The sequence below is a fragment of the Liolophura sinensis genome, chromosome 11 (assembly GCF_032854445.1).
Source record: "Liolophura sinensis isolate JHLJ2023 chromosome 11, CUHK_Ljap_v2, whole genome shotgun sequence".
Taxonomy (NCBI): Eukaryota; Metazoa; Mollusca; class Polyplacophora; order Chitonida; family Chitonidae; genus Liolophura; species Liolophura sinensis.
Window position 1 is genome coordinate 622546 of NC_088305.1, and position 20554 is coordinate 643099.

Here is a 20554-nt window from a genome sequence, read left to right on the forward strand (position 1 = left end):
TAAATAAGGAGCAATCATAAATAATGGCGAAGACTATAAGAATAAAAAATGATATAGGGTTTAGAATTACTGTCAATGAGCTAAAGTTTCGTCCATGACTAAGCTGCTAATGTTTTCTACCTCATTCTTCTGGAGAGTTCTACTGATCTTAGAAAAATGTTCTAAGTTTTCGGAGTTTCCTACCAAGGAGGAAATAATGTTTTCTAAAAATGCACTATCTGGGAGCAATTTTAGGTCATTTAACGTCCTTTTATGCTGTTTACACTTATTGGGTAGTGGACTTTGCCATTTTAGATTCTCAAATGACACATGGTATCCAATTTTATGCAGACTTAACATTTGGCACTGGTTCTCCCATGAGGTGATGCCTTAACCACGTTGTTGTTGTGATTTGCTTCAGCCTGAACGCGGTCAAGTCGGAGAAGACGCCAGAGCGGATTTCAACATCAAACTCTTGTACGAGCAGTGTGACGCGGTCAGACAGTTGAGCTGTGTAAAGGGTCTTATTCTTAGTTATCGGGGCTCCACAGTTCGGCTGGAAAAAACTTCTGTCGTCAGCATCAACGGTAAAAACATGCTAAAGAATCTGCCCTACTCCTCCAGAAACATCTACGTCAAACAAGTGACATCCATGTTTAAGATGGTCAGTGGGTTCGGCTTCCGAGTCCTGTATGACGGAGATAGCCGAGTGTACGTCAAGGTCGAGCCGTTCTTCAAGAACAAGGTAAAAACTCTTAAATGGTATTCTCAAGGTTGTACAATAACCAGGGGTGTATAATTTAATAATGTAATGTATACAGTTGTCATTTGCATGTGAATTCACCTTTGGAAAAACAAGTTGAAACAACTGCCTAAACTCCCTCTGATGTTTTAATAATCAAGTCTCCTGTACCGAGGAAGCACGCCAAGTGTGGGTTCAGCCTTGTTTGGAAGATTTCAAAAGTGGGAAAGATAGTCACTGTGCACTCCAACTTCCTCCATCAATAGTACGGACCGCAACGTTGTTGAGTGTAGCGTGAAAAAACGATCAACCAGTCAATCAATCTATAAGAAAATACAATAATTACTTTTGCAGATCCGCGGGTTATGTGGAAAGTTCAACTACCGCAAGGATGACGAGTTTACAGTACCTTCTGGCATCGTGGAGTTCAAGTTCAAAGATTTTGCTATGACCTACAAAGATTCCTCTTGCACAGCGCCTGTTCCGGTGATCGAAGACCCCTGCATCTCTGAACCAGTAAGTGACAGAAGACTAAGGCCAGGTTTCCAGTCATTCTTTGTTTTCTGGTGGGTTAAGAACGTAGCACTGATTCAGTCAGGTAAAACCCTGACCAACTGGAAGGTTTTTCTGGCATGTCACAAAGGTAACACTGTGCGTGTCAGTTGAAGTGAACATTCCTTGAGGAAGGCGTCAAATCAAATAAAAAATATGTGAACAAAATATATGATGTGCTGTTAATTGCATGACCATTCTATTTCATAACATCGGAACTTGGTGACAACAAGCCGCCGATGTCTTCTGCAGTGTAACGTTTGTTGGAGGCACATTTGATAAAGTTCGTCATTAAGTTGTTATAGGTCGGTGGTTTTACTCCGGATTCTCCTGTTTCGTCCACTCTTAAAACTGACCACCATCGTATTCGTGGAAAAGTATTGAGTAGGCTGATACTTTAATCAACGATCAAAATACATACCTGTGGAAGGTGGGTGGTTTATGCCGGATGCCTTGGTTACTCCAGCAGTGCACATCGCCGCCTTCATGTAAGTGAAAAAAGCTTTTGTGCACGGCGTTGAAACCCCAATAAAAATTAAGGCAAATATTTCCATTCCTTTTGGTTTACCCAGTATCGCATCCAAGCCCGAAACACGTGCCGGTTTATCAAGGATCCTCTATTGTTCGCTGACTGTTTCACCGAGGTAGATGCTGAGGTCTACTTCAAGATGTGTGTGTATGACGTATGCTCCAAGGCCGATCCGGAGGACCACACTCCCATGTGCACGGTGGTGGCAGCTCTGGCGCGGGAATGTGCTGTACAGGGCGCGCTTATAGACTGGAGAGAGCTCGGAGATCTGCCATTACTCTGCCGTAAGTATACCAGTAAAGTAATACGGCACTGTTGCAATTTTCTGAATTCACTGCATCAGGTGCAGCTGGGCTGCATCAGATTAAGTAAAGTTTCACTTTTCACTTGTGTAATCTAAAGATTAATGTTTATCTTGGTAAACATTTTATTAGTAATGAGTAAACCTTTGCTGAAACATTTACTCCAAAAAGATACAGTTTATGTAGTCATTATTAATGCATCATGCAGTAGGCCTATAAGACCATCTGTTTTGGGAAAGTATTTATGTAATACACATAATTAAAAAAACCGCAGGCATCTTGCATGGCTAAACGTAAACGTTGATCTGCTTGGGTGGAGAGTGGGATACACCCGTACCTGATGTACATGTGTACTAACTGTTACTATCACAGTGTAAAAAATATCTAGTTTGTGAAATGTGAAATGTGTACTTTAAAAGGTAAACATTTACGCCATATGCGTAAAATATTAGGGCCTACAGTGATTGCTGAACGTTACCATAAATTCTAACAGTGTGAGGACTAAGCGAGCTGGTCGTGGCTCAGTGTTCGAGGTGACAGTAGGCTGTCCAGGACGCTCATTTAGCAGTTTGCGCAGACGTTTTATTTATTGATGTCCACTAGTGTGGGAAAGTTCCTCAGGTCGGTAATTTACGCCGGCCACGTCGGTTCCCCCACCCCGAACTGTGGTACAGCCATCGTATACAGGAAAAATTCTTGTGTATTGCATTAAACGACAAATGATCAGTAGAGAGAATAGAATCAAGCAAACACGAGGCACAAGAGTTTAAGGATCATTCTCGGGATAAAGGATAAAAAGGAAACCTGTACATTCCTCTCTGTTCACTGTTCGTGGTGCTATCTCCTCAGACAGAGGTCGTAGCCTTAAAGACAAAGAGCACACGGGCATGAAGTACATGTCACAGACAAGACCATTAAATACTGTCCGGGAAATAGGTTTGAGATTTAGTTTTTTTTAGAATATTTTTCGAGCTAGAAAAATGCATTTAAAACTTTGGATCCTAGTGTGGCCTTTTCTGGCCATATTGGGACCAGTTTTTTGCCACTTGTCACAGAAAGATCGCAATATTTCTTCATTCAGAATGCATTTTCATTTAGAGCTATGAATGTACTTAACAAATGGACCTTGAAACGAAATGTTTCAAGCCAAAACTATTGCTGTCACGTCACTGTCACCCTCTGGGTCCCAACAGACCACCATAGAATCTGGATGTGACTTCACTGACACCCTCTGGGTCCCAACAGACCACCATAGAATCTGGATGTGACTTCACTGACACCCTCTGGGTCCCAACAGACCACCATAGAATCCTATGGTTTCAATGCATTTTAGTCGGTTAGAAAAATTCTAAAAAAATAAATCAAACTATTTTGTTGACAGTGTTTAACGATCTTTCATCTGATAAACACTTTATTTTAGTGTTTTCTTTGCCTTTAAAGTCTACCAACATCAGCTGAAGCATCCTCAATATCTTTGTACGGGGATCTAGAGACCACTAACGCTAATTCAGATTGACCAGTGGAAGCGAACCTTCTAACTCTAAAGCCGAAACAAATTGTTATTGTTGTTTCATGTCTTTGGCAGAAGTCAGTTTGATTCATTTGAAAAGTTTGAACCTCTGGATTATGTTTAAAGAGTGTTTGTCAATGGTGGTTTGGTATAATTTTTAGGATAAGTTGGAGGTTTAGTGTATACCACACATTATAGGACGGGCTAACACGACAGTGTTGCGTGTTGAAGCACATGGGTTTCCCTGTTTCTGTCTTCCGTACATAAAATGTCTTTTTATGAAGACTATGTGCCCTGCAGACTTTATCTCCAGTGTATACATAGAGCTGTTTGACCATGGATTTATCACAAGCAGTAGCGCCAGGTTCTCTACGAATTTATTTAATTCCGGGTTCGCTGATCAACGTCTTACTGCTGGGATAATCATGAATATTCATGAAGACACACCTCCACCTTTACAGTGAACTCTACCAGGGTTAAAAAATAAGCGCCCGTGTTACATTTCAGTTATTGGTTTAATTAAAAAATGGTGAGATAGTACAACAGAACAATTAGTCCTTTATCTTATGGAGTTCGAATCCTGTTTTGTTCAACTATAGACTGTCTTCCTCTGTTGTTTTCATACAAACGACATGAAATTCAGAGTTGCTAAATATAGCGTTCGCTTGTTCGAATCCCGCTCTTGCTGCTTCAACTGCAACTGTAATTTATATATTTATTGGCGTTTTTCGCCATACTCGAGAATATTTCATTTAGACTATGGCGAACAGCGTTGTGGTTGGAGGAAATGGAACAGAGCTCCGGGGGAAACCCACAGCAATCCGCATGTTTGCGGGCAGACCTGACACTCAGGTCTCTTCTCCTCATAATCTTGATCGATGTTATATATGTAAAATAAATCTGGAGCGCGGCGTTCAACACCAATTCAGTCAATCTTAATCAAGCACGGATCAGCTAAATAAACAAACCTTTTACTCCGTAGCTGCCAATTGTCCTGCATCTGGTCAGCACTACTCTGAATGTTCACCCGTGTGTGAGGGGAGCTGCCGAGACCTGGCCATGGGACGGGAGAACTGTGAAGAAGAGTGTATTGCCGGCTGTATGTGCAGTGACGGACAGTACATGGACGACTTCGGCCAGTGTGTGTCACAGGAAGAGTGTACCTGTTACGACAAATACAACCCGGCCCAGCAGATCTATAAGCCTAACGCCGTCATTAGGAGGAAGTGTACTGACTGGTGAGTGTGGACGCATGGTCTCAGAAAGGAAGTGTACTGACCGGTCAGTGTTTACGTAAAGTCTCAGAAAGTGTACTGACTGGTCAGTGTAGACGTATAATCTCAGAAAGAGAAAGGGTGTGTAATAACTTCTAGGTGTTTACGTATAGTCTCAAATGGGATGTATGTTAACCACTAGGTGTTTACCTATAGTCTCAGAAAGGCCATTTTCTGATTGGTCATTCTTAACGTCTAGTCTCATAAATCCGGTTAACTGATTGATCAATGTTTAGCTGTAGCCTTAGAAAAGAAATGCACTGGCTTTTCATTTCTTCAAGGCTGCACCTGTTGAGGAAATTAAGCAGAAGTTCTGCTAAAGAAATAATATCACTACAGATTTTGTTGCTGTAAATTGAAAATTTCCAAACAGAGGTAGGCGCCGTGAGGACATGTGTATACCAAATAAGACCAGGTATTAATACAACTTTTAACACAAACCACCAAAGAGGGATGGAAGTGCATAAAGTAGGACGTTGTCATGTAATATGTTAGGATTAGTTAAAAAGTTAACCAACTCAGCCAATAATGGAAACATTTTATGAGTGGTATAGCTCAAAAAACTGCAAAACTTGAGTGCATCCAGTTCGAGAAGTATAATTGTTTTCTTACTCTCTTTATAGTGTTTGTACAAACGGCACCTGGGCATGTGGTAAAGAGTCGTGTAAAGAGGAAGTCTTGTGCCCAAAGAACCAGGTGTGGCTGGAGGACGTGTCGCCGTGTCAACCGACATGCGCAACCATGGACCACCCGACTTCCTGTCCGGAAGAAGCAGTCTATGAAGGATGCGGTTGCCCTGGCAACATGACCCTATCCCCTGATGTGAGTGACATTTATCCTATATTCATTGCATGGAAGGTTACATCCTCTGAAGACTTTGGTGAACTCCTTCATGTTGACCTTTGTAGATAGTCCAGATTACAGCCCTGATCATGTATCCGTGAAGCAATATGGCCCATATATGTAGTATTATCCACAATAGATCTGCTATAATGCAAGAAATGGCTTAAAAAACATCTCAAGAATGTTCATGCGTATAGAAATAGCAGACGCGAGTCTTAGTGGTCCGCTGTATTCCTCTAGTTCAAATATGCAACATTTTGCCATCGCCTGCAGCCGATGGAACACAGTTTAGCCAGGTTGCGAGTTCGAATCCTGCACGTGGTAGCTTGACTGCGGCTTTATGTTAAGATTTTTGTCAGGTTCTGGGCAAAAGGGCGGTGGTTTGTTAAGACACTCCGGTTTTTCCACACATAAACTTGCGATATGAGCTCAATAGGTTCGTCCAATAACTACCAATAGAAGGAGCAGTCTTTGATTATATCAGAACTCCGGTCATGATGCATGTCTCTTGGCATGAATTATGTTTTAATAAAATATAATACGTATATAATTAATCAGCCAGTTATAGACATATGTCAACTCTGTTTAGCTTCGTAGTGATATGTTAATTACTGCAATGCTGTATTCTTCCTAACCATATTCCTTGTACTTGCAGGGTAATTGCGTTGAGGCGAGAGACTGCCCTTGCTCTCATGGCGGGAAATGGTACCAGCCAGGAGCAACTGTGAAGATCGGATGCAAAGAGCTGTACGTGACTTAAGTATCTCCTGACTCGAATTATAGGAAACATTTGCTTCATTGCTTAAAAAAGTCAAAAATTCGTTTTCTGTATAATTTGTGCTTAACACAGTAAAATGCATCGGTTTTAGCACACGTGGAAGTAAGAACGACGTTTGAAGTTGATATTAGCCGAAGGAAATATTGAAATGGGAATTTAAACTAATACTGTTTATAACCGTTGTATAAGTAAAATATTGTTAAGTATGAGGTGAAACACCAACCAAATCATGTCGTTTTTGTTTGTAGGTCTTGCCGCAATCGTGCATGGGTGAAGATCAGCGAAACTGATTGTCCAGGTAATTTCTAGATACATGACTAAACACCAAGTCTTTTCCATAAGCTGTCCCTGGGAAGAAAATATACCTGCAATGTAAACGTAATACTAAAATGTTGCTTGACATGTTGAACAAAGAAATTAACAAAGAACACCAGCAGCAAAACGAAGACAACGTAGGAAAGAAGTCGTATGACACGTTTCATTCAGTTTCGCTTTCATCTGTGAAATTATTGAGACTTATGATTGAGAACTATGATATAGGTTTTCAATGTCATCCTGCTTAAACCGCACGCAGTCCTTTCCCAGGAACTCTGTAACTTTTTAAATTTTATTTCCAATGAGTGTTCCATGTAGTTACTCTTCTTGTTTTTGGATCGGTGCTCTTTGTTCTTCATCACAGGATACATTTTAGAAGTGCGCATGCGTCACCCACCAGTCTTTATATTTGTTGTGTTGGGTGTTTGTGTTTATTTCTACTCCTGTTTGTAATCTCCCTGGACACAAGGTTGACAAAACGTGTCTTGCCTGTTACAGCGACTTGCTGGGCGTCTGGTGACCCTCATTACACCACCTTTGACGGCCTACATTACTCATTCATGGGTGCCTGTAGCTACATCCTTGCCCGGGACTCCAGTCCGGAAAACTATTTCGAGGTGACGGCAGAGAACGTGCCATGTGGCTCTACAGGGGTGACCTGCACCAAGTCTGTGTACGTCCGCATCAACGAGGCCACCATCCACCTAATGAGAGGCAAGAACACCACGCTAAACAACATCACACTCCTGGAGAGCCAATATGACGTGAAAGGCCTGAAAATCGTGCGAGCCGGGTTTTTCGTGAACGTCATTACTGACAAAGGGCTCACAGTTCAGTGGGATTCAGGTCTGTATATCAAACCAAATCTATACCTGCATGCTTATTCTCTTCGGCAAGGAGGATATGTTTTTGGCGGAGTGCCTTTGTATGTGTGTGTGTCTGTCTATCTGTTTGTCAGCACCTTGACTGCGAAATTTGATTTGACTGATACTTTGTGGAGAGTCACATGTAGGCCTTGGACAAAGTACTAATCCATGAAATTTTGGTGGCTTTTAAAATCTAATTAAGTCGACACAGTTGCAGACAGAACAGAAGAGAAGAGTATAGTCCTTTTGTCTGTAGTAACGAATTTGTAAACCTGCCTGTAACAGAGATTTGTGCTTTGGGAATGCCTTTAAGTTATGTTAAAAACAAAAACTAACGCTTCTTTGAGAAAAAAGCATGTATTCTAGTTTTATGTTGGGTGTCTTTCCTGAATTCAAAGTAAATTGTTTTGTTATTTGTTGCTTGTTTTACTCTCTTTTTTTCTCATAGGCCTGTGTCGGACACACATGCAATGCTAGCATCATGTTTTGTGTGGAGCGGATGAATTTGGATAAGCCTATAATGGAACTAAACTCGCACATCGTTGTTGTAGGTACTCGAGTTTTCATCCACCTGTCTAAATCTTGGGCGAACAAGGTCGAGGGTATGTGCGGAGATTTCGACGGGAATTCAGAGAACGATTTCAAGTCCGCGTCAGGTAGCATCGAGACGAGACCCAGCGCGTTTGGGGACAGCTGGAAAGTGGCATCTTCTTGCTCAGACGTTGACCAGGATGCTCCAAGTGACGATACAGAGGCTTGTGGCGTAAGAGAGTGAACGAGGGGACTGCCTTTTTTCCCTTTAGTAGACGATAGCTTCACATCAGTCTTGCATTTATTTTTTCTTTTTGTAGGGCAGGTTTATTTATTTGGGTGGTCAAGTCCGTCAGTAACTTGCCAGATACCGGTGGTTTGACTTAAGCACGCACCCTTCCTCCACCAGTGAAATGAAGCGCAATCGCATGAGTGAAAAGGGGCTTCCTTGGCCCAGTGGTTAGGGTGCTGCAACATGACATTGACCCAGGAGCCTCTCTACAGTGCCATCGCTCATGTTGGCTTCCTCTCCGGCGGGAGGGTTGTGAATTTCCTGGGCCCGGTCACCTACCTCCATAATGCTGAAAGTGTGAAACACTCTAGAGCACTCCAATCATATAAATAAATACATATACATTCGACTTTGAAGTATTGCACAGGTTTATTTATTTGTAATTGTTTGTCATCTTTATGAATACCTGGCAAGAAGACGTTGGTTTTCATTTTGCTCACCCACCATTCCTCTTAAGCTAAATACTCACTACCATTGTGTAAATGAACAACTCTGAAGAACAATCAAATAAATAAATAAACCAGACAAGCACCATGTGTTGAAAAGTTTGGGGAGAGAATTTTGTGGTGGAAGAAGAAGACGAAGAATGTGGCTATAAAAACTACACCGTTGTCCTCCATTAGGGATGCCCATTGCGGCTGAATGTATCAAAGCTACACAGAACACATCGTTACATATATACGCGCAGTGCAGGGGGATGTAAATGCATAGACGTGTATAGCTTAATGTACTAAGGGAGATAACTCTGGGTCAGGGGTAGTAAACATTTTGTTTGTACTTCCAAATGGTTTCCAGGTGTGCCAAATTTCTGCCATCCTTATGCTTATTCCTACACCAGGCAAACCGAGGCACAACGAAGTCTACGCGCAAAAGAAAATGACTATAATTTTGGGGATTTACCAAAAACAAATTTAGTCAACCCGTACAACAATCGTATTTCAGGGACGACTGAAGTTCAGAGAGACCTGGGCTGTAGATTCCTGTACCATCATCAAGTCTGGGGCCATTTTCGAGGGATGCCGAAAAGCGATGCCACAGACAGTCGTCAACAGCTACTACGAGGACTGTCTGTTCGACGCCTGCAGGTAAGGGAAGGCCAAGACACGAAAACGCACTCATACAAAATGGTGTTCAGTTACAAGCTACGATACAAGAGTATTTCAAGAAGAACATCCGTTGCCAAACAACGACACCGTTCTTCTAAAGATCTGCTCACCGTACTTAAAAATCTGATGTGCTTTTCACTAGTTCGCGTATATTAGAAAAGTTAAAATAAGTTGACTCGTACAGAGGGAAGACTTTTCAAGATAGCACCCGTATAAAAAGGCCTCCACATGGCATGCTAGCGTGTGGCGTCTCTGATCAAGCAGGTACCATTTTATTTAGACACAACTTGAAAAAAGTGAATAAAGAAAGGCGAAATTAGCCAGCCTGTGGCTACTTGTTGTATGAAACAAATAGGCGAAAAGTTTAAATGCGAGAGAAAGAGTTTGGATCATGGTGTGTTACCAATAGACGGTGGCTCGTTGTATCAAGAGCACCCACCTATAGTAATAATGTGAGTTAGTACTGAAGAAGAGACATCACCACAATCGATTCTTGAACACAAATCTTTTGTCAGACAGTAGAGCTTTAAGTCGTCCTCATGGTAATTACGTGTAATTGATACTATGTCCTTTGTCTTCAATGTAGTTACTTGAACTTGACACTACACGCCTTGTATCTTCATGATAGTTACGTGTGTACTTGACACTACGTCCCTTTTGTCTTTATGGTAGTTACGTACATTTGGAACCACGCGTCCTTTATCTTCATGGTAGTTACGTGTACTTGACATAAGTGCTCTTTATCTTCATGGTAGTGACGTGAAGTTGACACTACAAGCTCTTTGTCCTCGTGGTAGTGGCGTGAACTTGACACTACGAGCTTTTTGCCTTCATGCACTATGTTTTAAACTCTCCACTCTACTCTGGCGTTTCTCCTGCCCAGGTGTGACTCCGGTGGAGACTGTGAGTGTCTCTGTACAGCCATCGCTAACTTCGCTGAGGAGTGTAACAGTAAAGGTGTCCCCGTCAAGTGGAGGCACCAGAGACTCTGTCGTAAGTATGCCCGGCGTAGCTACCAGGTACTATAAGGAACAATTTCACGACTTCCATGCCATGATAATGAGAGCAAACACTATTCCGTTATTCCGGGGTGATATTGAGCATGGATGGTAATAAGTGTGCTGTTATATTTTTATGTTAATAAGTGTGCTATTATAGATAGATGGTAACAAATGTGCTATTATTCATTGATGTTAATAAGGGTGCTATTATAAATACATTGTCACAAATGTGCTATTATACATTGATGATAATAAGTGTGATATTATTAATTGATGGTAACAAGTGTGCTATTATTCATTGATTGTAGTATGTGTGCTATTATTCATCGATGGTAATAAATGTACTATTTTCATTGATGGTAATAAGTGTGCTATTATCCCATAATGTTGATGAGTGTGCCATTCTTCCTTCCAGCCATTCAGTGTGAGAACAACTCAGTGTATAAGCCATGTGGGTCACCATGCCCTCAAACATGCAGGAACATAGGGGACGATCCGGAGCCGTACTGTAAGGCCACTCACTGCATTGAGGGCTGCTTCTGTCCGGATGGCTACGTACAAGGCGGTAAGCAACTAGGCCTATAAACTAAGCCAGAAATGAACAAGGTAGAACAATCTGCAACGCATGTATTTGTTCGTTCCACTCAACCAATCACTCGACCACCCGCGATGAGAAACAAGAAGGACGCCATCCTCAGCAACATTTCCCATTGAGCTGCTCCTCAAAGTTGAAAAGCCTCGTACATCTAGTGCAGGAAGTTGAGTCTAGAATCTGTTTCGTTGTAGAATGGATGAATGGTTTGTCTGACTTGCCTAAGGGCACTAGGAGAAAATTTCTTGGTCATATTCTTCAATTAACAAATCTATCAAATACGTCTCCTTCAATGAAAACTGTGTCGCCTATATACTGTAGTTAAACTTTTTATCATCTCATGACAAATCTGTTGATAACAACTCACAAATTAAAAGTCACCCATGATTTTTGTGGAGAAATGTCATCCCTTGTGGCTTACCTTTCACAGAATAGGATTAAACTAAATTTAGAAGAATCTGCGTTATTTGCTTGAATTGTATGCTAGAATAACACACGGGTATTATTCTTTAAAAACCCAAGATATAAAATGCTCGTATCAAAATAATTCCACTTTCAAACAAAAAATGATCCATAGATTTGCTATTCACACAATGAATGATGCCTTTATTTATTTTGATCAGTCCTAAATCTAAATATCCTCAATGCATAATAGAAGGAAATAAAACAGAAATGACAACGTTAATGGCGTCTATTGTACTTACAGACTCTGGGTGTATCCCTGCTATGGAGTGTGGTTGTATGTTCAACGGTATAGAGTACCCGGCGGGAACTTCACTGACAGACAACTGCAGAAACTGGTAAGCTATTCCACTGTTAAAGGGACCACTCTATTAATAACGTTACATGTTTCCGCCTTGTCTTGTACCAAACAACGAAACGGCGTACGATTAAAAACTACAGCTCATGCACATTGTAAAAAAGCAGCCCACTATCAAAAACAAGAGGAGAAAAAGGTGTTCCTCCGGCAGGTGAAAAGTAGTGTTTCAGACTTCTTTCAGAGCCATATGTAGAATTTTAGCAGGATGAGAAAATGGAACATCTCTGTCTGAACTATGCAGTAGTTCATGTGTTCATGTGTAACGGTAAAAAAAAACACGGAAAGTAAATGAATATTGGTGTGACTGGAAGATCCCTCAGTTGGATTTTGTTTTGGTTTTACTAAATATGAGTTATTAAAACAAATCCGTATACTGCGACAGGGAGATTTGTTCTACTATGTCCTTTAGATAACAAAGTCCCTTACATTATCTTAGCTAAGATTTATTTGATGCTCTACCCCTTAAGAGTTTTTTACAAGTAGCGATTCTTTTCAGTAGAATCTTCCTATAACTTTTCAAATTATCGTTATTTAGTACTCGACATAACCTGTTACTGCTCACCATTTATGTCAGCTGAACGTGAAATAGCCTGTAATCTAGCGCAAAACACTGATCAGTGGAATGTTCCAAACGGCTAATATACATTCCTTGTACTGATTTCAGCACATGCGAGTCGGGCAAATTCGAGTGTGTCGGGGAGAAGTGCGTGGTTCAATGCTCTGACTCTGAGTTTACTTGTGAAGATGGGACGTGCGTTGACAAGAGCTACTACTGTGACGGATTTATGGACTGTCATGATGGTTCCGATGAGGCATGCTGTAAGTTTAGAATTTCTGAGAAAATTTTTGTGAAATGCAAGAGGACTAAATGTATTTGTATATTAAATGTGATAACAATACAACATTTTGAGTAATTCTAGACGAGTGATGTCTAATAAATTACAATTAACATCGCTGCATTTTTTGGCTAATTCTGCTCAAGACGTGGTGCTTGGGGTCGTGATTTAATCATTTACATGAACAGCTAGAATAAAAATCTAACTGAGGGGAAATGACCGGAGGACGTATTTCACATATTACGCGTGACCATTTGCCAGCTGGCATACTGTCGTCTCTGCTCTGCTATAATCTATTATCACAGACGTGTGACAAACACTGCTGGAAATTTAGATTTTGTGTAAAGAAAATAATGCCGTATAATAGATTGACAAACACATACAGCATGAGTAATGAGTTTATAATATTATCTGTGCTAGAAACTAATCAAAACTTTATTCAGCTAAGCACCAGTCATAAAAGGGTATGAGAATATTGAGAAATATTTAATCATATAGGTTATAGGTTAGGGCGAAAGCTAAAAGGAACTCCAATATGTGGCATCATGTACATGAGTTTTTTTCCATGAAAACAGTGTGAAAACAGTACTACATGTGAGACTGTTAGTGGGAAAAATAATTATCACAAAGCAACATCACATTTCCTGTAAAAAGTATTTTAACTGAGTTTTGATATGGAGCTACACAGCCAAATATGTCTCGAGAGCTGAGGGCAACTTTATTTTTGACACGTGTATGCGGTATCGAGAAAATCTAAAGAGGTTTTCTCTGTGTTGTGTAGAGATTAGACAGTAGGGTACAGCAACAATAAGACAATAGAACAATTTTTGAGCGAAAAATGTACAAAAGCATGCAAGATAACACAGCATAAACCAATGAAAGCAGTACAAGATCGATTGATGGCTACACAAATACCCCAAGCAATCATGGGTCATTCGTAGTAAGGGTCGTATAAAACCATGCCCATCCCCCAACCCTTCCCACCACTGTAACCATTGCCCTTACCCTTTCAGCCATCACCTGTAGCCCGAAGGATTTCCAGTGCGTCTCTGACGGCCATTGTATCGACGCCCAGTACCACTGTGATGGTGCCATGGACTGTAGTGATAATTCTGACGAACTCGATTGTGGTGAGCAGTACATTCGTCTGTGTATTTTATGAGGACTGTATTGACATACGGGTACTTTTTACAAATATATATTGAACTCACATGTCAGTAGTACGGTAAATGTTCATCCTTTTTGTATGTTTGCAAGGCGTTCATTGGGGCATATTCTGAAGGCATTACTCTGTGTTGACTCATAAATGTGTACTTTTTGTGAAACTTTAAAACTGGAGAAATCCAACAACGTGGTTATATCTTCAAAAAACCAAGTCATATATCTGCATAAATTACACTAAAATTTGCTCTTGCATATATGAAAAGATTGAGGAATTAGTGTTAATGTGTATTATTCCAGTATGTAGAAAGGGTTTAACCCGGTCTCCTTCCACCATAATCCTGATTGGCGTACGGTGAAAACTTGAAGTCATCTACATAAAGAAGTAAATAAATATATCGCTGTATACGCATTTTTCGTTTTGAGCCAAAATTTATGTCAGCGCCCCTTCTGACCATTCCAACTTCTCCATCCTACAAGCGTACTCCGTCAAAGAATTTAATGACTGGATAAGCATACATCTATATTCTTGAGGAATGTAGGGGAGCAAAATCTCGTAACTGGCGCCAAACGCAATTGTTCAAATGACGTCAACGTCAGTCATGGATTTTCATACTTGCAACCTTATCACATGCCTATTCTACCATCACGTCACGTTTGTGTTACCTATAGCGCCCCCTACCTGCGAAAACACGGAGTTCACGTGCAACAACTCCAGGTGTATCCCGAGGACATTTCACTGTGACGGAGAGCACGACTGCGGCTTCGGGGATCTGTCGGACGAAGTAAACTGCAATGTCACAGGTCAGTCACTACATTGCGTTCGCTGAATGAACATTACACCTTGATGGAATAAACGTCAAACTGCTGACAGAATTTCGTTCATGTGTTCTACAATATCGTGTAAAATCTGTGTTCTCCTGCAGTTAAAATCTGTTTCTGCTGTGCTGAATTTTAGCGCATTTGTATTTTACTTGATAAATTTGGCTGTGGCTCGGAGCTGACAAGCACTGGCTCTGGCATGTACAACACACATGTCAAATGGGTGGAAATTTCTTATAAAGTAGGTTGTCTGATGAAAACTTGAAGATATCTAGCCTAATTGACCAACAACTTCCGCTCTCCTCTCGGTAAAAGTGGACGTCGCTACTTACAAATCAAACACATTGTAGAGGTAATTTTCATTCACTTTATAGACAGAAAAGTAGTTCGGTGACCACATGTGTTGACTGATATTTTAAATATAGTACAGCTGTGTACAGTACAGCACGGTGAAGATAGAATTAACTCCTATAAAGGCATTTTTCTTGCTCATTAACAACAAATTATTTCGGTGACCTCCATTATTATTCTATATTATTCACTCTTAAAATGATTGCTCCCAATTGTAAAACAATCTAATTGTTCCAAGTTCTGTGGTGAGCTACGTGCCTTAATCTACCGAGAACCGGAAAAAATAGTTTTTGCAGTTTAAAGATTGCTGCTGTACTATTTGTATTTAATAAGTGGAACGAAATGATTCCAATCACTGGCATCTGTTATCAGAACAGTGTATTCTTTCAAATGAAGGCATAAGACCAATACATTGTGAAGAGATATAACCTATTGCAACATTCTGTCACTGACTGTATCACTGCGTCCTATTCGTGTGATATGAAAGGACCGATTTATATATGTGCTTATGAGAAGAAAAATGTGTCAATTCAAGTAATTTTTTAATTTAAACTTACCTCATCGCTGTTTTCTTTAACCCTAAGAAAACGCCCAGAAGTTTTATACTTTTGTCGTACATTTGTTTTAACAGAAAAGGAAGGATGTCCACCTGTTCGCCACTTCCGCTGTGGAAATGGCGCATGTGTACCATCGACACTTAGATGTGATCTCCATGACGACTGTGGAGATGGGAGTGATGAAATCAACTGCAGTAAGTTTTCTTACCACACTTGCGTACAGTCAAACTACACCAACTTCCGGACAGCATACATTCACTCTCGCAGTTTATGACAATTAGCCATCTTTGTGGCTCCCATATCTATGAAACTACTCATTGGAAATTCCTGAAGCTTCGCAGAGGCGATCACTGTGACCCTTAGATGGGCGTTTTGGTCTTTTCAGATATATACATGCTCTGTATTCGATATTAATCAATATTCAGTTCTAATTTGCATAACTTTTGCAATGCCCATATCTCAGAAAAGAAATTCATTGTTTCGCTGAGATCATCTAAGCTGCATGTAATATGCAAGGCTGAACCGTGCTACAGTTTACTGCTCTTGGTATATTTTTCTCAACAAATTGTGATGATCAATACTTTTGGAATCTACCTACATTGAACTTTGTTAATTATTTTGCGCACCATATGGACTGATTGTGAGATAGTGTATCCATCAGGAGAAAATACGATTATGTTGCATAAGGAAAGTGAAATTTGTCATAATCTTATGGTAATGTAACATTTTCAGAGGTTGTTTTCCAAATTATAACTGTTACAGATTTTGCATCCTAACATTACGCTCCAAGCTGCAGACAATCATTACGCAACATAACATCTTAATATTTTGGTACTTAGATTTTACAGGGTTTACCATTTTGTATCATTTTTTGAGAATTGGTCGGGTGGGAGTAGGCACCATATTACAGCGCCATGTTGTAATGACGTTTCCTAGAGACAGGGCCATAGGTATGTCAGCACATTAACCAAAAGTGCTGCCAAGAGAAAAATTTCAATTAAATGTTTCCAAACAAAGAAACAAACCATTTTTTGTTGCCAGATTGCACGTGTGCCCCTAACATGTTTACCTGTGAGAACTGCGAGTGTATACCTGCTCGACAGGAATGTGACGGCACCGATCAGTGCGGGGACGGTTCCGACGAGCTGTGTGGTAAGATAGATTTCCATAGAATAACAGATAGACAGCATTAGGGCATTTTTGACTTCTATGCGTTGTTACGGTATTGAAAACGGCAACAGAAAACAGACTCAGTGACTCAATATTACAATGTAAACAATGCTTTATATATAAAATGAGACGTACAGTTTTACAGACAGTTCAACAACAACAACAACAACATACACATCAGTATTACCGGTCTTTACAAGTTTCCAGTTCACCTTTGCATCCCAAGGAATGTATTCCAGGAAATCCAACGTAAAGACCATGGGATAAACACACAATCCACACAAGTCACAAATTGTCCTAGACAGGTACTTCGCCCGGTTAGCGAATACGAACACAGTACACAGGTTACACAGAACTGGAACAGTCAAGCCTTTGAATGACGTCACACCCGCAGAGCACAACACAGGGTAAATACAGGCATGGAGGTATAATCCACTTCAGATCAGTCACAGCTCCCGCAGAAGCTCACAAACGAGCCGTTCAGAGACGTAGAGTAATGTCACCTTGTGGCAGAACGAACGTCCTTTGCAAAACTGAAAACTTCAGTTTAGAGTCCTTGACGACCTTGTCGGTCAGGTGAGGTCAGCGTGTTAAACAAATTACTCAGTCCACACTGTATAATCATAATCAAGATCCGAACACCAATAAACGTGACTTCCGCGGAAATTCACATAAACCAGACATCAGTACTACTGTGGTACATAAACGGTGCCGGCATAAAAAACTGTCCTCCCAAATGAAACTGGCATCACCAGCTCATATCAAAATAATGGACTCGATACGAGAGCGTCTCACACTCTCCTGGCTCCCAGTGGATGCAGCAAAAATACCTCCCCTCTGCACAGAAAACACGGCTTATATATGTGCCAGGTGGATTCAACTATTCTTAGACACAGAATTAACAGCCAATGAACAGCCAGTTAAATAAACAGAGCCTTGAACAAGGTGCTTTCAGCCAGGTCCGCGCTGTACATATATAACAGGGCCTGTTATGCTTATAACATATAACACAAAGGTCCGAAGACTAACAGTACATGAAGACGTTAAATAGTCATACATAACAGCGTCTAACTGTTTCTTAAGGTTTTGTGAGATATTTGAAACCCAGTTTTGCTGCCACCTGCAATTTATTTCATACATACAGATGCCTTGTTAATACATGTATATTGTACGATAGTGACAGGGATAATTTTAAAAACTGTGAATGACGTCTTGGATTGAAATGTGTCATGAAAGATTGAAGTTTTCATGCTTTACTTTGACAGTTCAGTTACACCAAGTGTTACACTAACAATTTGTTTAATTTGTCCATTTATTTATTGTGGACCACTTACTGGTTAGAGCGTCTGTCTCAAAGCTGGGAGACTCGGGATCAATTCCGGGTCGGACCATTCCAAAGATTTTACTAAAGATACTTGTTGTTGCCCCACCTTTGGCTCAGCACTAAGAGGTTAGAGCAACGAAATAGAGCTAGTTGACCTGATGTTGGAATAATGTGACTGGGTGGCATTTCATGGCAGGCGTATTCTGCATGACACTTCAGCGGCGGTAGCACTTCGCCCTGCCACAAGATACAGTGTACGTACCTCCATCTAATGATTACTCGTCGTCATATGCCTGAAAAATTACGACGTCAAACCCCAAGCATACATACATGCACATCACATACTTCGTTACTTCTACTGCGGGGTTCATCAAATATTTCGTTACTTTTACTGTTGGGTTCATCAAACAATTTGTTACTTCTACTGTGGGGTTCATCAAACAGTTTGTTACTTTTACTGTGGGATTCATCAAACAATTTGGTACTTCTACTGTGGGGTTCATCAAACAATTTGTTACTCTTACTGTAGGCGCATTAAACCCATTGTCTTTTTAGGGGGGGGGGGATTAAATCTATCGGTAGTTTCACTTTGTCTCCTCAAACTTTTAAACATTTTACTCATATTAATTACTATGAATGGCGACTCCGTTTGGGGTTCAGTAACATCTTGCATTTTCTCAGCCTGGCCTTAAAATCTTTAAAATATACTACAGCATCTTTTACTTCCGATTAGCGAATCTCATCAGTGCATTTCCAGGAATTATAAACGCCATGTATGTCACCTAACCTGCAAATTTCTACTCTTGAAACATATTCACTTAAAACAAAACGATGACTGATATAAATTTGCAAGACACCGGATTTCCGTGGTTATTTGTGACCGTGTGCCAGATACCACACTGTCGTCATTGTTCTGGTTTTACTCTGTCTTCTGCAGTCTTTTATATCGCTACATTTAGTCTTCATTTGTAAACCTAATAGCCACATTCGCTCTGGGCTCTTTGTAGTTTGTGATCAGAATCAGTTTGGCTGCGATAGTGGAACCTGTATCAACGCTACCCAGGTGTGCGACGGGAACATGGATTGTACTGACAACTCCGATGAGACAGGTTGTTTCATATCAACCCCAACAAGTAAGGCTGGAAGAAACATGAGCCCAACTCAGTAACGCAACACAGTTTCATATCAAAGAGCACATTTTAAAGCATTTGGGTTATCGAATATACACAAACCATTTCTTCGCAGAATTCGCATTATGAAACAAATTGGATCACGCCGGCAGAAAAGCATATTGTTACTAAATTGCTATAGTAGACACAATTTCCGTAAAATTTAACTTTATTTCCCTTTATTCCTTAATAAATGTTTGGGTTTTGTATTATACATATACATATATCTACATTCATAATAATGAAAGTTTGCTAAAGTCTGATTTTTTTCAGTTCCCAAACGTTTTGGACTTTGATACATTTTAACAGTTATCAAAAGTCCCCAGTTTTAAACCCATTAAGTTACGTAGCATTGTTACCCAGCTGGTAGAATAAGCGGAAACAAACAACAACGTAACCTGCATAAACAAAACCGTCTAATTTGTCCTAAAACTAAAGTAATACATATCTATCATTTAAATTTGTTATCACCTTTACATTGGATCAAGACAGTTTGTTTAAATCTTCATCGGCACTGTGGTTTGTGGAAGTCAAACCTTTCAGAGTAAATATATGATCATAATGGCGCTTCAGTTTTTATGTTATACAGTATACGGGCACACTATTAGTAACTTAAGTAGCTTTAACAGTGAACCGAAACATTGACTTTCAGATTTCCCACCCACACCCACTGCCACTGTTCCAGTTGAACTAGCATGTTCGGCCATGGATGGCTCAAAAAGCGAAGTTGTTTCTACAGAGAGCATGATCGTTTCCAGCAATCAGGACCAGGTGGATTTACTGGGACCAGAAGGTTCTCCCTGGACTTCAGACCCTCTGGACAATGCGCCCACGGTTACTGTAACCCTTGGCCCAAGTGAAGTTGTTACCATGGGCAGTGTTGAACTGTCTCAACCAGACACGGCGAATGTTGACTCATTTGAAATCAAACTGGCTTTGGAGAATGGGACCACAGTGCCTTTCACCATATCAAACCATCCCTCAGGCGTAAGTTTTGTTATGGATCAACACGTGACTGTACAGTAATCATCGCCTTTTAGATCGATTATAACTCACTCTCCTTGCGTCACTTTTTGAACTTAGAGATCATAATTAGTCTTTTAACTTTAAACGCTTTCTGCGTTGTATTTAT

General features: G+C 40.5%; 1 protein-coding gene across 1 annotated transcript in view; it reads left to right on the forward strand.

Annotated features, from left to right (window-relative positions):
* LOC135477728 (mucin-16-like) overlaps positions 1-20554 on the forward strand; it is a 141302-nt gene that overhangs the window by 37759 nt on the left and 82989 nt on the right. Inside the window, exons 13-32 of the mRNA XM_064757923.1 lie at positions 401-724; positions 1076-1237; positions 1846-2086; positions 4597-4852; positions 5512-5710; positions 6387-6478; positions 6758-6807; positions 7323-7670; positions 8242-8453; positions 9456-9598; positions 10503-10612; positions 11036-11185; positions 11919-12012; positions 12697-12851; positions 13882-13998; positions 14702-14833; positions 15834-15953; positions 16801-16911; positions 19261-19386; positions 20075-20409. Coding sequence (XP_064613993.1) covers positions 401-724; positions 1076-1237; positions 1846-2086; positions 4597-4852; positions 5512-5710; positions 6387-6478; positions 6758-6807; positions 7323-7670; positions 8242-8453; positions 9456-9598; positions 10503-10612; positions 11036-11185; positions 11919-12012; positions 12697-12851; positions 13882-13998; positions 14702-14833; positions 15834-15953; positions 16801-16911; positions 19261-19386; positions 20075-20409 — 3477 coding nt within the window. The remainder of the gene's footprint in view (positions 1-400; positions 725-1075; positions 1238-1845; positions 2087-4596; positions 4853-5511; positions 5711-6386; positions 6479-6757; positions 6808-7322; positions 7671-8241; positions 8454-9455; positions 9599-10502; positions 10613-11035; positions 11186-11918; positions 12013-12696; positions 12852-13881; positions 13999-14701; positions 14834-15833; positions 15954-16800; positions 16912-19260; positions 19387-20074; positions 20410-20554) is intronic.